Raw genomic sequence first — 16,026 nt, 5'->3', positions numbered from 1 at the left:
CAGTGTGTAGAGCTCACTGATGACTGACAGTGTTTATGTGTACAGTATTGTTGATGTTTGGAGTCGATGTTGTTGGTTCTGATGTAGTTTGTCATTTGTTTTATGATGATTGATTGGTGTCCGAGGTTTGTTTATATTGTCTGATGAGGCACACACTGAATTTCCGTGAGGACATAAAATAAATCTAGCTATCTATCAATAAATCTATCTATCAACAAAGATCCACAGACTGTGAACCGCAAACCACATTAGCATTCCAGCTAATGCCAGCTCATTCTACAAACAAGAACACGTCTTGGGTCACACCTTAGCTGGCTAACAACCAAACAAACATCCGTCAGGTGAAAGCTGCTCTCCTGATGTCAGTCTGCTGGCTTGCTAGCTTATTGAAAAGGCAGATGTAACATTGCAAAGCTCAGAAATGTAAATGCAAATGTCAACATCTCACAGTTTACATGATCGTTCAGTCTTTGATTTTTTTTTCCCCTGATGAAAATTGTAGTTTTTGTCTGTTTCAAAATCAGAACTGGAGAGCAAAAAACATGTTTTCTGTTTTTGTTATACACCTAGTAGTTTACACATTTTGTCACACAGGCTATGTCAGATTTATGAGTTGGATTGTTCTCTATAGATTGTTCTCAGACACAGGCTTATGTCTATATACTCGTATAAGTGATCTCATCAGACTGCACTCAGAAGACATTAAAACTAGTTTTAAAATCTCAGTTGAGAGTTGCACGTGCACAATACTGATTGGGCAGGATGTACAGATCAGGTCGTTTTCCCTGCATCTCTGGTTTATGACATACAAAAAAAACCAAATTTGAGTTTTTCATTGGTTTATCTGGTTTTAAAACCAAAAAAAAATTATTTTTTTTCAAATTTTCAGTTAGTTTTTGAAATGAAAAAATAAAATAACAACTCTTACATAAACTACATTTATCAGCGCTCAGCAGTTTATGTTGTGTCTCTGTGTCCCTGCCAGCTCAGCTGTCAATCAAACAGCAGGTTGTCACCCCAGAAGCTGTGAGGCTAAATTCTGATTCATGTCCAGAGTCTTTTCCCTTTCAAGAATACATTTGAAGATCACTTTAATATGATTGTTGAGTTTCACTCGGAATAAAAAAAACATCACAGCCCTGTTTCGTATGTTAATTTCTAATAAAACTGTAGCTTATTGTTCCTCGTGGTCCTGCCGTGACCCATCACATAGTGGTAGGAGGTCCGACCCAGACAGGCCTGGAGTCTATAGGAGAGTCTTGAAGCAGCAGCATAGACCAGAGGCAGCTGCAGGGCCCAACCTCCCTCCTATTCCCTCCTGTACGTTTCTTCCTCCACCCTTTGCCTCCTTCATCTGCTCTCTGGCTGTTCTTTTAGTCTCCGCATCCCAAAGCACCACACAGGAACCACCGGCTCTGGTTACAGGTCGGCCCACCGGACTGAATCCTCATAGCACAGCAGGGAGGAAAACTGACCCAGCGTGGCTTTACACATATAGATATATGCACGCATGAACACCCACACGTATAGACACTGGGAGTATGAAAATCCTAAACTAACCCACAGGTTTCAGTGAATATTTCAGTGTTTTTTCCAGCAAGTCCTCTCAAATGCTAACGTTTTCCTAGAATGATGATGTGCTGTTTCCATATCAAGGTATAAAAGTCATTTATTATCATTATACAACAAAGGTTTGTATGTGAAATTAGAGTTGTAGTTTCTCCATGCTATGCACAAATTAGACACATATAAAGATAATTAACTAAATTCAGAGTAGAATGAGATAAAAGCAAAAGAAAATAAATATACACTTATTTACATGCAGCAGCAAGATGGACAACTGTGTGAATGGACAGATCAGAACACTGAAATGAGGCATCAGAATCTACTGGTATAGGACATATAGGAACCTGACTTGTGCCACATCTGCACTTTTTTTGGTATCCAATCCTAGCGTCCTGTCAGCTCAGAGTACGATCCTCCCGTCAAGTGCAACAGTTTGATCTGGGAGCTTGAGAATTGTGCCTGAACTCTGTGGGGCCCAACCCGACGGGTTTGGGTCAGGTTGGGCTTTACTTCTCACATATTTTGAAGATATATATAAAGATGCCATGTGTATTCTAAAGGTGTACAGCTCTTAAATCCAGTCCAGTTTCAGTGTCTGAGTGTATTTCTGTCGTAGTTGATTTGTGTTTCAGCAATAAAGGGGAAAAAAAACAAAGACGTAAAGTGGCAAAAATTGAAGGAGCTCCTGGCTGTAGCATCTACATGCACAGCCGTTGTTATTGCATATATATTTTTATCACTCTGAATTTCTTTTTTTCTTTTGATTCTCTGCAGTCGTGGACACACAACATATCCAAGGAGAAGGAGTTCCTCCGCAAGCTGGTGAAGGCCAACGTCATCACAGACCTGACCAACGGTATCTGAGTTTACACCCACCTACAGTCTCCTACTGCCTTTCCCAAAGGACTGCTAAACAGGAAGCGGGGAAACGGATCGACTCTGGGAGAAAGAACCCTCAGAATCAGGGTGGCCTGCTCACCGTCGGGGTTTTCATATCAAAGGAGATTATTTAAGAAATTTTATAAAAAAAGCTACAGGAGGGTTTCTGTGGAGAGATGCACACATGTGCCTTCTGAACCAAAGACTCCTGCTGACTGAAGCAGGGAGGGGGGTGGGGGGACACGGGGAGCACTGGATCTGCCCGGTTCCTGTCTCATCAAGAGACAGTCGCGGTAAAGATCTGCCGGCCCCCACGCTTCAACGTTTACCACTTCAAATCTCCCCCACAAGTATCACATGAATGAATAGTAAGAGGTGAGGGGACATGCTGACATGCAGATGTCAGGATTTAGCTCGACCTGCTGGCTGACTTGATGAGGGGGACAAAGGAAAGAAAGGAATGAACGGAGGACTGAAACAGAGCGCGTGCGGGGATGGGTTGAGTATTAGCAGTGCCAAACGTACCTCGTACAGGGGGAGAGGTCGTCCTCCTCTCCTTTTGCTGCCTGAATGTATTCACTTTCCTCAGTGTAAATATCAAAGATTTTTACTGTGCTTTTTAACAAGCTGCAGCAGCACCCCTCCCACCCCGCCATCACCCACCCCCATCCCCCACCCGCCATTTGTCCATTCATTCACTTTTTTACTGTTTGTCCAGGGTCCAAAATTAACACTTGCCAAGCCAGATGACAGTATATAAATCAGCGAGGGTCACCTTCCACACAGACTTTGAGACACTAACATTTAAGTGTTTTAGTAACATAAAGACTTCCTTTGTAAAGTATTTTGTCTGTAAGGGAATTATTATTAGTGACTCTCTAAACCAGGTTTTTTTCTGTTTGTAAAGCTGGCTCTACACAGAGTGGGTGTGAGTGTGTTTTTCTATCTGGACGGTTGGTTCGTTATCACTAAAAAGATAAGAATTAAAGATTTTAATGTTACTTTAAAGTGTTAAGTTTTGCATTAAAGGATCAGTGTGTAGGATTCAGTGGCATCTAGTGGTGAGGTTGTAGATTGCAACCATCTGAACCCTGCTGACCTCACCCTCCCCTTCCAAGTATGTAGGAGAAACTACGGCGCCCACAAAACAGAAAACTCATAATTTCATGGCAGCTGTCTGTACTAATTTTTTTTTATTTTTGAATCAGACTCTTAAGTTTTGAAACAAATCAAGAAAAATTCCCAGCCTATAATATTAAGTTGAGATGGTTTACTTACTAACAAACAAATCAAATTCACAGCTCACTGTGAACAATTAAATACAGAATTATTTGTGTTTCTAAAACTCAAAGATTTGAGTTTATCTAAAGAAGAAAAGTAAATTAGCTCAACAAAAGATTGCAGGTTGGCAAAACTTGTTTTTGTTTATCTCAAAACTTAAAAAAGACTTAGTGAAGACAGTTACTTTGAAGTTCTCTCAACAATGGTGTAGAAACGTAGCAGTGCGACATGGCGGCGTCCGTGGAGGAGGGCTCACCGTAGACAGTACGTAGCTGCCACATAGCAACGTTGCCACCATATTGGACAGGGCAAGACTGGCCTGTGAACACGTACAGGTATGGAGCAGAAAAGAAGATGTTCTAACTAATTAAAATCAGTTGAGAAGTCAAAACGTTATGGTGCGATTTCTCCAGAGAAAGAGCAGCTCTCTCAGTCTTGCCCTGTCCGATATGGCGGCAACATCGAAGTACAATCCAAAGGCCAAAGCAGCAACTACGTTTATATTTCTATGACACACATCATCTGTAGATTAAAGGGCTCATTCTAAAGTAACAGAAACACAACATATCTTGATGACACACTGATGAAAACATACATCTGAGTATTAAACTCCATTTCTGCCATATTCTGCCAATGATCCCCTGAAAATCTCACACACTGGACCTTATTAAAACTCAGAATCTTTTAGTTTTAAATCATGGTTTTAGCCATTTAAGATTCTTTTCACTAAATAACATTGATGACACAGAGCAGAAAAAAACGTGCTAATTATTTTGGTCAGTCTAAATTATTTTTGTAGGTTTTTTTTTTTAATTTACCAGCTCTGGCAGGTGAGCCTAAAAGTTAAACGTCTCTCTTCCTGTGTCTTTGTAAATCCTTGTTCCTCTCGATTCATTCATGTCACAGTACTGTCTCCACCGCTTCATCAGCTGTTGGCCTCCGGGCCGCAGCGCAGACACACAGTAACATGTCGGATCCCATTTCCTTCCTCCCGTTGCTGCAGATTTCCTTGTTCTTCAGTAAATGGTGAAATCTCGGATTGTAGAATATTATAAATATATATATTTTTGTTTTTAGGTTAATTTTAATTATTTATTTTGTTACAGAGTCCCAGCGTTTTGGTCACAGGCAGGCCTGCTTCCTGTTGTATTTGTTCAGAGAGGACACAAAAGTTTGAGTTTGTGTTTCTTTCGACTCCACCACCATGTGCTTCCTCAGAGACTGCATCATGTTTTTAAGTTTGTGGCAGAAGCAGTGTTGTAACTGAATCCACTGATGAATTGGCTGAGTGTTAAATGTTGTCAGTCGGCAGCCCTTCATGTCTGTGCTTTATGCAGTTTACGTTAAACACTTTTTTTTTTGTGATAATGGACACGTAATAGAAATTTCTTTAAATTGAGAGAACCTGAAGAGGTGATATAACTGCCACGTTCAATCTCAGATTCACCTTGTACATGTGCAGCTCAGGCCTTTGCAGATGAAGGCTGTACCACAAGCTTTTCAGTATTTCAACACTGCATTGACATAGGAAGTGTTCAGTATTACACAATCGAAGCTTTTGCTTCTCCCTCTGCTTCCCCAAATGTCTGAATGTCACATCTGTTTGCTTTTTGTCATTTTATCAAATGAATGCGATAATCAGCTTTATATAGTGATGGTGCATTTAAATACTGCTTTACCAAAGCAGGGTTTTGTTGTTTTACAGTTTTACACACACACACACACACACACACACACACACACACACACACACACACACACACACACACACACACAGAGAGGTTCACTTCCATTATTCTCAATCAGTAAGCTGCTCTTGTTGCATCTGTTACACTGCTCCATCACGTGTTCCTCTTCCTGATTAGTTTTCCCGAACGCTGCTGGGATCGCGCAGCAGCGTGTCCGGCCCGGTCCCTACAGAGCGGTCCCGCTGGGTTTGCAGGAATGGATCTTCCCCTGTTTTGGGACTTCTTTATTTTATTTTGTTTTATCCTTTTTCGAGAGCAAAGGCACAGGGAACAGCTGACCATTGCACTATCACGAGGCGCTCTCAGTGCCTTACACCTCATCACCTGGAAACTGTAGCGAGGAGTTTCTGACATGGGGAAAAAGTTACCGCAGCTTGATCCAGAATGTAAGATCGGCTCCAGGTCAGGACAGGTCACTCCTCCATGGGCGTGATTTGGGACCAGTCCATTTCATATCTGTGCTTTATATACAGTCTTGGAAGACCTGAGGCCCCATACTGGTGGTTTTGTGTGTTTTTTAAGTATTAATGGCAGCAGTTTTAAAGGGCAGCTTTAGATTATTTGAAGAGGGGTTGTATGAGGAACTTATTGGTAGTCAGTGTGTTACCTACAGGTCAGCAGGCAGAAGGAACAGGGTCAGCAACAAAAGGTATTTTAGCCACTTACAAAAGGTCCACCTAAAAAAATTAATAATCAGTTTAAGTGTACTCTATATTTAGAATATTGTCACTGCTTTACCTCGCTGTGGGACGACCTCTTCTGATGGAAACCAGTGTCAGAAACAGCAGATGGACCAACTCCTGTATTCTGTGAGGTAAAATGACAGATTTCACATTTAGAGTTTGGTTGGTTTGGAGAGAGCGAGATTTGGTTTATGTAACGCTGGTTTCCCATCAGAGAAGGCTGTCTGGCAGCAAAGCGAAGTGGAGAAAAATTCTAAATGTAGTGTGCACTTGAACTGATAGTGATTTTATATCTTTTCTTAAGTGGCTAAAATAGTTTTTGTTGCTGACCCTGTCCAGCTCATTGCTTAGTTCACCTTCTACTGCAGCTAATAAACTGATTATTGATAAGTACCTCCTACAACCACACCTTAAATAACCTGAATTATCCCTTTAATGCAAGAGATTACTTTCATCTTCATCTATGGTTGCTAATTGTTTGTCTGCAACATTTTTCATAAATACTATGGTTTCTGGCAGCTTACTATTAAAGGAGCATTTCACCAGTTTACTCGTCACAGGGAGTTCTACTGCAGCCTGTGAAAACAGTCATAAAAAGCCTTCTGCGGCTCTGGAGGAACTTTTGTAAGTCTGAGAAAATGTAGGATCTTGTGTTTTTGGAGCTGAAAGGCAGAATATGTTGCTCTCTGCTGCTACAATTTTAATCAATCCCTTTTTTTTAAATCTGTCTCTTTAGACCTCCAATTTTATAGACGTGCAATGCTAAATCACTGGAGTAACTCTTTAATGCTTGAATGTTGGAACATCCTTGAATGCACCAGCAAGTGAGAGCTTGAATATGGTCCTCTGCTGACCGCCGCAGGACCATATCATTATAACAGGACAAAAATAAACGAGACCAAACAAACAGGTTTGATTTTGCAGAATGAAGATTATCATAGCATACTGAAATAATTGAAACCAGCAGCTGCCTGAAAGATAGAAAAACAATCTAAAATCTTATTGTATATTTTGGAAAATGGTTATTAATAATGTAAAATATGTGCAATCTGTGGTCAGTGGTCTAAAACTAAAACGCGCCAAACCACTAGTATGGTCTTTAAAGCTTTGAGACAAAGCAGATCCTTAGTTGGAGTGAGTTCTTTTTCTTTTCTTTTGTTTTTTTTTCCTTCTAGGTTTTAAATTTTTATGAATGCTGGAGGAGTTCAAATGGATTGGACCCAAATCGCCTCTTCTGCAGACATGTTGATATTAAAGCCGAATGTATTCGCTTTTATCATTCATCATATTTATAAACCTTTATTTTTTATTTGACCATCATCAGTGGGAAGTCAGTGATCAAAAGTGTTACTGTTTCTTTTTTATATAATGTTCTAAATGGCTTTCTGCAACTCAATAAATAAGTTTGTAATGGATATTATTGCCTGTGCATGTTTGCATCTTTTGCCTGCTTCCATGGAGCAACCGGATCTATTTTTTTTCCCCCAAGCAGCTCACCAGTGTTTTTTGTTTTGTATTTGTCTTTGTACATACGTATTTCTGTACACTGTGAATTTTCAGTATACATAGTAAATATTTTTGATGTATTTAGTCTACTTTGTTTTACCTCAACAGACATGCAGTACAAATGAATTACAAAACAGATGGAGTACAAAGAACAGTGCAAAGACAGTTTTATTATTTTTCATAACTGCACACTCATTCTTAATTTGATGCCTGTTTCAGAAAAGTTGGGACGGGACAACTTTACCTTCAACAACACCGAGAAAGTGTTTGGGAACTGAGGACACTAACTGTTGAAGTTTTGAAAGCGAAATTCTTTCCAGTTCTTGCTTAATATTTGAACTATGTTTACTGACTGAACGGTTTTCCAAAGTGCTCCTGATCCCACATGGTGTCTTTTACAGAATTATTTGGGTTTTTAATGCGTTTTTTGATTCAGTGCCGCCTGAATGATCGAAGGTCATGGGCGTTCATTGCTGGTTTTCAGCCCTGCAAAGACATGCAAAGAGTTCTCCAGATTCTCTGAATCCTTTAATGACATTATGGATTGTAGATGGCGAAATCTCTGAATTCCTCGCGGGTTCGTGTTGTGAAACAAAAACCGTTGTACATCTTTCCCACACAGTTTTTCACAGATGAACCTCACCCCAGTCTTGGTTGTGGACGACTGAGCCTGTCGAGGAAGCCTTTTTTCATACTCAGTCATGATACTATCACCTGGTCCTTAATCTGTTTAACTGTGAAAAACTGCTGTTTTTATCATTCCATAACTTTCCCAGTATTTTGTTGCCCCAGTCCCAACTTTCGTTTTGTTGCAGGCATCACATTCAGACTGACTGAATATTTACAAAGCGAAAAAAAAACCAAAGTTTATCAGTTTTTAAATTTTGCATTCTGGTTTTATCAATGCTTCACACAGCGTCCCAGCTTTTTGGAGCTGGGGTTGTACTTTTCATCCTTGCCTTTGTCAAAACGTGACAGCGGGTTGCCTGAACGTCCTTGCAGATGGCTTTTCAAATCACAGTGCGGCCTTCAGTACTGCAGTCTAGTGTGCTCATAGTGGTGGGGGCCTCATGCTATGCAGCGTCCATCAGGTACTCTCCTGTCTGTGTGTCACTTGGTGTGTTTCAGAGGTTACAAACTGCAGGAAGCTCCCAGTAAAGATGAAGGAGGGATGGAGCGGAGGAGCGTGGAGAAGGGGATTTCCTCTCCTGCTCTGTACTCTGTATCTCCTACCTGCAGAGCCAGAGGAAATCATTTTTCAATCCTCCATCCACCGGACTTCCTCCCTAATGTACTCTCCTCTTCTCTCATGTGTTTATGTCTGTCCCACTCTGTCCCTCTCCGACTCTCACTTTTCCCCCCTCACACTCTCCTCTTTCTCCCCCCCCCAAGTCTTTCTCTATTTTGCTGTCTGTTCTCATCTCTGCGCCGTGTATTTCTCTCTCCTCACCTGCTCAACTCTGAGGCGGATCTCATTTCATTGCCGTAGCCACGAGGGACCCATTGGAGACCTGTTCCACACACACACACACACACACACACACACACACGCACACACACAGTAAACACACAGACTTTTCAGCTGCAGCCGTGAAGCTCTCACTCACTTTCACACAGCGCAGCATCACCATAAAGCTGAGGAGGCCGTCCAGCTGTGGCTGCTGTAAGTCAGTGTTGGTGCGAGGTGAGGGAGGACAAGTCGCTGAGGGCCCCTTAAAGCGCCGCTGGACCGTCCCATCCTGCTGTTAATGGGGTGCCAGAAACTTTCAGCCCCCCCACACATGAGTCACGCCTCACCGGTCACCAAAACCACCTCTCTCTCTCTCTCTCTGGCTACTCTTGACTCAACAGATTTCCTGACCTCCGCAGGGTGGGATGGAGCGCTCCTTCCCCGCAGCAGGGAGGATATTTGCCACCTGGGATCCTCCCAGAGGCAGCAGCTGGCCGGCCGGTCCGGCTGGAGGCGGTCGTTCCTGTTCGTCCGGCAGACAGGAGTGCGAGCACGCCTGTACCTCTTCAGCCGCTGGGCCTTTTATTCTCAGCGACAGGTTCCCCGCCCCACCTCCTCTCAGAAGGGTTGGAACGGAGGGGCCACGACCCCCGGGCCTGAAATTTAAACTCCTCGTAAAAAGAGTTGGAGTGGGGAGAGAAAACACCCATTCAGACACCCGTTTTTCTTTTTTTTTTCCTCTTCTGTTTACTTAAAGTTGGGTCAGCTGAGATGAGGGAAAACAACATTCCCCTCTCCTCCACACTGTGTCCCACATTCTGTCAGTTTACCTTTGTCTCTGGACGAGACACACCTACACGCCTGTCACGAATCACTGACGGGAACTGACTCTTTCTTCTTGTCCTCTCAGCCTTTAAAAACCTCTCATGATAATTTCTAGTTTCAGAATCATACAAAACATCACAAAGGTTACACTGAATTGTTAAAAGATGGCGGAACTGCTAATTCTGTCCTGCTGCGATGGAAACAAAACACACAAACAAGAGCTCGGAGGCATAAAGCAAGTCAGAAACATCTGTAAGCTAGAACATCTGTACGTCATAAGACACTCCACTCAATCAACTACCTGGCCTTTAGGTTAAGAAAGGAGGAGTCAGTACAAATACAACTTACTAAGCACAAAATAAATAGATGTCATCATATTTGCAGCCCTGAATTGCTCTGACAGTTTTGTTTTCATTTGTTTATTTGTAGCCAGCTGGAAACAATTCTCCTCCCCTCATTATGTTTACAGTACATTATAAAGTTTGATCTGTCGGTTATCCTTTAAATTATTTTTAACAGTCAATTATTTGAGTCTAAAATTGTCAGAAAATAGTAAAAAGAGACAATCGAAATTTCCCAGAACCCAAAGTAGGATCTTCTAATTGCTTCAAAATGTTCAAAACCACCAAATTGTTGGAAAATTGTAGTTGTCCATTTTTTCCTGACAACTTTAAGGACCGCTCATCCATTCATACAAATTGAGATTTAGAGTTCTTGACCTTGGTTGTAGCTGTTCTGGAGATTTTTGATCATATAACACGTTCTTCAGCAGATGGTGTCGACACTAAGTGGACCTTGTGGTGAGATAATGGCTGTTTCGAAATCTGAACATCTGCTGCATCTCATGATGAAGATCATGTGGTGTGAGATTATTTTGTGAGCTGCTGTTTCCAGTGTCAAGAATGAACTCCGACTCCCAAATCAGAAATATTGCATTGATGTAAAACAGCAAAAAGAAAGCAGCAAATCCTCATGTCAGAGCAGCTGGATCCGCTGAATGCTAACAGGCTCAAGGGCTCCACAGATGGATGTTGGTCAGTCGGTCCACCGCTGTGGTCCAGACTGAAGCAGCTTAACTCGTAGTAGGTGGTTTGCCATGATTTTTAATAGAGACATTCGTGGTTGTCAGATGATGATGTTACAGTAGGCTAGCGTCACCATGAGGCTCATATTTGTGGCTTACAGTGAAATTTCTTCACAAGTCTCGGCTGGTTTGTCGTGAAATTTAATTCAGACATTCATCTCCTCCTCTGGATGAATTGCAGTAACTTTGGTGACGCCTACACTTTTCATCTTTAATTGGTCCACTGTTGTGGTTTTTGATTAAATAACTAATGACAGTCTAATCACCCTCAGCTGCACCATGTGTTTTGTCTTAGCCAGCAAATGTTAGCATGCTAACACACTAAACTAGCATTTGGCTTAAAGCACCACTGTGCCTCACGACAGCCTCACGGAGCTGCTTCGTCTGTACATTCTTGGTCTCATTGCTAAATTGAATTATTAATTGATTATCAAAATTGTCACTGATTCATTTTTGATCATTCAACTTGTCATTTCAGCTGTGCTTCCTTGAGATGAGACTGAGACAGAAGTCGCGTTTCCACCGCAGGGACTTCAACAAAGACTGGGAAACTTTTGAGGGAGACCATGGTCTAAATTAAGTTCTGGGGTATTGTTTTATCCCCCCTGCTCAGGGGGTCACATGTGCCAAAAGAACAGGAAGTTTGGTGGTGGGGCCTACGGCACTGAACATTTCTGTTTGAAACAAAATGATGCAAGCACTCAACGAGTTTAACAGATTACCAGTCAGCTGAAGGTAAATCACATACAGTCCACATGATGCTTGTTAAATTCTATTGTGCTAACTGATATAATGCTATCGTTACCCTCGCCAAAAGCTAATGTTAGCTACATGCTACTGAAAAGTGCTAAAACGATATGTAGAAACATATGTCACTGTTTTAATCATTGCAGGTCAGATCACATGGGAAACACAGACAACAACAGCCTTAAGGAACATTTTAGTTTCTTGAAAATAGCATGACCACATATCCACATTTTTCGTGGCCTGTCTCCTGTTGGAGGTGTCCTTGGAAATGTCCCTGTGCATTAAAAACAGAACGCAAAGTGAAATAATATTTTATGTAGCAAGAAAGACCAGGCAGCAGAGCCTACAGGTTGATGTCTCACTCACTTTGTGCTTGTTTTGACCAACAGAGGGGGCTGCTCATGCTCCGTATCTCTTCTTCTTCTCCCTTTTTTCTTTACTTTACTTTCTCACGCAGGTTTTGAAGACAACTGCTGTGGAAAACTTGGCCAGAAGCTAGCAAGTGTCAAATGAAAAAGGAGAACCATTGAGGTTTGATCATTTTCTTCAATGAATGTTCCACAGTTGACCATATCTTCACTCACTATAGTGAATTATGATTTTCTGACAACGTACCCAGTTTTATCAGTCAGCCTTCACGGTTCTTATTTCAGAAATCTGGTCACCTCACTTTAAAAAAAAGTTCCAGGGATGAAACGTTTCGGACACTTTGGGCAGAAACGCGGTTAAACTGAATCACACAGTTGTGGCTCCTGTGTTGAACACCCTGCTAACCCAACATTCATCCACATAATACCACCTCTAATCAAGCCGCATGCACAGCCTTTGCTTTATGATTTGTTTGTATGAACAGTGATAGAACAAATCTGGAGGACGCCTGCAGGAATGTAGCTTTGAAATGTTCTGATGAAGTGTAGATTATCTGCTCTGTATCGAGTTAATGTGGAAACACGTTGTTATGGATTTCACTGCTTTGCTCTTCCAGCAACAGTATGACTTTGTCCTGCAGATTTGGCTTCGCTTTACAGATTTTGGCCTGAGGGCTTTGGACAGTGTGCTGGATGAGGGGAGTTCCCACTTGAAAAGTGAAAACAAACTTTAAAAATCTGGAACGGGCCCAAGACAGAAAGGCACCTTTGGATGGAGAGAGCACAGAGGAGATGCAGGGGAGGAACGAACGGTGAGGGCAGTGACCTGTGGCTCCAGAAGAAACCAGAGAAATCATGGAGGAAACTTAAAATACTCTTTAACTGTCCATCACATCTGGAACAGTCGGTCTCCTGTCTGACTCTCCCTTCAGCATCACCACCCAAAATCCAAACCACCCACCCTCTCCCCCCCGTCCATTATCCATGGATATGGATCCATGGAAACAGCTGTGCACATCCCTCAGAGCATCACCTTCTGCACGCAAAAAAAGAGATAAAAATCAAAAAATCTCATATCTTACTGTTAAAACATGCTCCTCTCATAAATTCAGTTTTATATTCGTGCAAGGAAATGAAAAATTCCTCAACAGCCATCGTGATTGTGCAGCTTGCCAGCGACTAAACCTGTGTGTGTGCTGAAGATATATGAGTGTTGTGCTTACACGGGGTTTAACTGTGGGTGTACAAACAGTGTCATGCTGCAAATCCCTCTCACAATGCCGAACAAGTTCATCACCATCGCTCGCAGTGATGGATGATGTAGACACACTTCTGTAAAACACACACACACACACACACACACACACACACACACACACACACACACTTCTTAAATGTGTGGCCCTGGCTGCAGTGTGGTGCCCTCTGCTGAAACTCTGCCACCCTCCTGCTGACTTGTAGTTTACACAGTAATTGTCTGATCTGTTTTAAGAGGATGGCACATGATGTGTGTGGTAACGGGTGTTTAAGGAGTAAAATGGGCTTGTTTTGGGAAATATTTGTGAAAGAAATAAGCCATTTTTCATTCATCTTGGATCTCCGTAAGTCACAAATATTAGATTTTTATATGATCTTAGCAGGTCTCTCTTCCCTCCTGTTGCTATTGAGCTCATCCTCATTATCTGACCGTACATTCCTGCATGTCATGCACCTCAGCTGTGTGCATTGTTGCCTTGTTGGTCGCTACTATTAATAGCTCCGTGCCAGAGACCAGGGATCCTCCCTGCATTTGTCTCTGCCTTGGCGTGGAGAGTGGGCCCAGAGAGGAAAGTTAAGGAGCTGTTTACCCAGCCTTTGTGCTCGTCGGGCCTCAGTGTTTGCCCTGCAGGGAGTGCCTCAGCTGGAGGGCCTTTCTGTGCATCGGAGGGTGGGTGGGTGGAGTGGGTTGGTACGATGGAATGGGATAAACCTGCAAGGCCCCGGCGGAGAGGGGCCGGGAGCTCCGTCAGTGGAAGGTGCATGGTTGGTGGTGCAGAGAGGAGGGGTCTGTGGTTTATCAGAGTTAAAGCTTCCTTCACTTACAGTTCTCACGTCGCCCATCCTTCACGCCTGACAGCAGGTGACACGGTCTGGCAAAGAGGCAGGGCAGGACTGACTGGGCAAACATATGAGGCAGGGTGGCAAACACACATCAGTGAGTGTGTGTTTGTGTACAGAATGAAGGCCTACAGGTGCACACAATCAATCAACCATGTGTGCATGGAAGGATCTCTTAACAGGCCTACTGGGCACTGGCCCAGGGGCCCAAAGGGTCAGGGGCCCCTGTTTGAAGATACTGTTAATATTTCTTGTTGAAAAGTCAAACAAGTCAAAGTGAACGTCTAAAAAGAGATGCAAAACAACCACAAACTGACTACAAATAAATTTAACCACAAAAATATGCACGACTACTACAAAGAGACACAAAACAACTACAAACAGATGCAAAATAACTACAAAAGATGCAAAACTCCTACAGACACACAAAATGACTACAAATGGAGACAAATTAACTACAGACACAAACTGACTACAAACAGACTCAAATTAACTATAAAGATGCAAAACAATTTCAAAACAGTTACAAGGAGATGCAAAACAAGTACAAAGACATGCAAAGTGACTACAAAGCGTATGCAAAACCACTACAGATGCAAACTGACTACAAAGTGATACAAAACAACTGCACAAATGCAAATGATCTACCAAGAGATGCAAAAGTATGACAAAGATATGCTAACTGATTACAAATGGACTCAAATATGTTGTCAAAGAGACACAAACTGACTGCAAAGAAATGCAAATTAACAATGAAGAGACACAAAACTACTAGAAACAGACACAAACTGACTACAAACAGATACAAAACAACTACAAAGAAACTGAAAATGACAAGAATTTCGAGTAGCACGGCTTTATGAAATGCAGCTGAAAAACCTTTTTAACACATGGTCAGTGTGAAACGGTTGTTGTTTAGGTAAGTTTAGGCACTAAAACTAGTTGGTTAGGTTTAGGAAAAGATCATGGTTTGGGTTAAAATGAGTTACGCCACATACGTCATGTGGAATAAGTGCAAGTTGCAAGACTAAAGTGATGAAAGTCACATGACATTTTTTTTTCACATGGGACACAAACCCTGGTCTTGTAGGTGACAGTCCTGTATTTGTTTGACACCTCCATCCATCCACCGCACCTCCTCCATATGTGGACTTTCTCACTCTTTGTAACACATTAAAAGCCCAGTGTGTCCCATAAAGGGTATAAAGGGTACCTTGTGCGTCTGTACTGGTCACCAATGCAAAACATTTGTATCTGAAGACTTGGGAATGAGACAGGCTGTGATAACACCCACTGGAAATTAAAAAATGAACTGAGAGGTATCAGGCTATAAAACGACCACAGAGGGAATAAATCAACTGCAAGGAGATACAAACGATCACAAAGACAGATGGAAGGATCACAAAGAGACACAAAAGCAACTGCAAAGAGAAACAAATTGAGTACAAACAGGCGCTGCTGTGCCTTTTGTTGTGGTTTTGTATCTCTTTGTGTCTCTTTCAGTCTTGGTGTCTTATTCCTACTGTATGTAGGAGGGTGGTGGCCTTGTACATGTCTGTGCCCAGGGGCTCACTGTCTCATAATCTGTCCGTGCATGTGCGTCTATCCACCTTACACTGTCTCTGTGCGCAGCCTACAAGTGGAATATAGTGAAGCTCTCGACATTTGTGAGTCTGGGAGTGTAAACACTGAAGGACACATGTCACTCGCTGGATTCTTCCACTGGAACACTTTTCCAGAGACGCTCCATGACCGTCCTGTATGACAATCACTCCCCTCCCTGCCTCCCTCC

At 42.3% G+C, this 16,026-nt stretch overlaps 1 protein-coding gene across 5 annotated transcripts in view; it reads left to right on the top strand.

The window, feature by feature from the left end:
• Positions 1–3,411, top strand: part of st3gal3b (ST3 beta-galactoside alpha-2,3-sialyltransferase 3b) — a 62,265-nt gene extending 58,854 nt beyond the window's left edge. For all 5 annotated transcript variants that reach the window (XM_084731406.1, XM_084731407.1, XM_084731408.1 and 2 more), the window contains one exon: positions 2,341–3,411. In XM_084731406.1, the coding sequence (XP_084587532.1) occupies positions 2,341–2,430 (90 nt within the window). In that variant the 3' untranslated portion in view covers positions 2,431–3,411. The remainder of the gene's footprint in view (positions 1–2,340) is intronic.
• Positions 3,412–16,026: the final 12,615 nt, after the last annotated feature.

Source organism: Lutjanus erythropterus, chromosome 12 (assembly GCF_056507025.1).
Source record: "Lutjanus erythropterus isolate fLutEry1 chromosome 12, fLutEry1.hap2, whole genome shotgun sequence".
Taxonomy (NCBI): domain Eukaryota; kingdom Metazoa; phylum Chordata; class Actinopteri; order Lutjaniformes; family Lutjanidae; genus Lutjanus; species Lutjanus erythropterus.
Note: the sequence above shows the minus strand (reverse complement) of the source record. Positions and strands in the feature narration are given on the sequence as shown.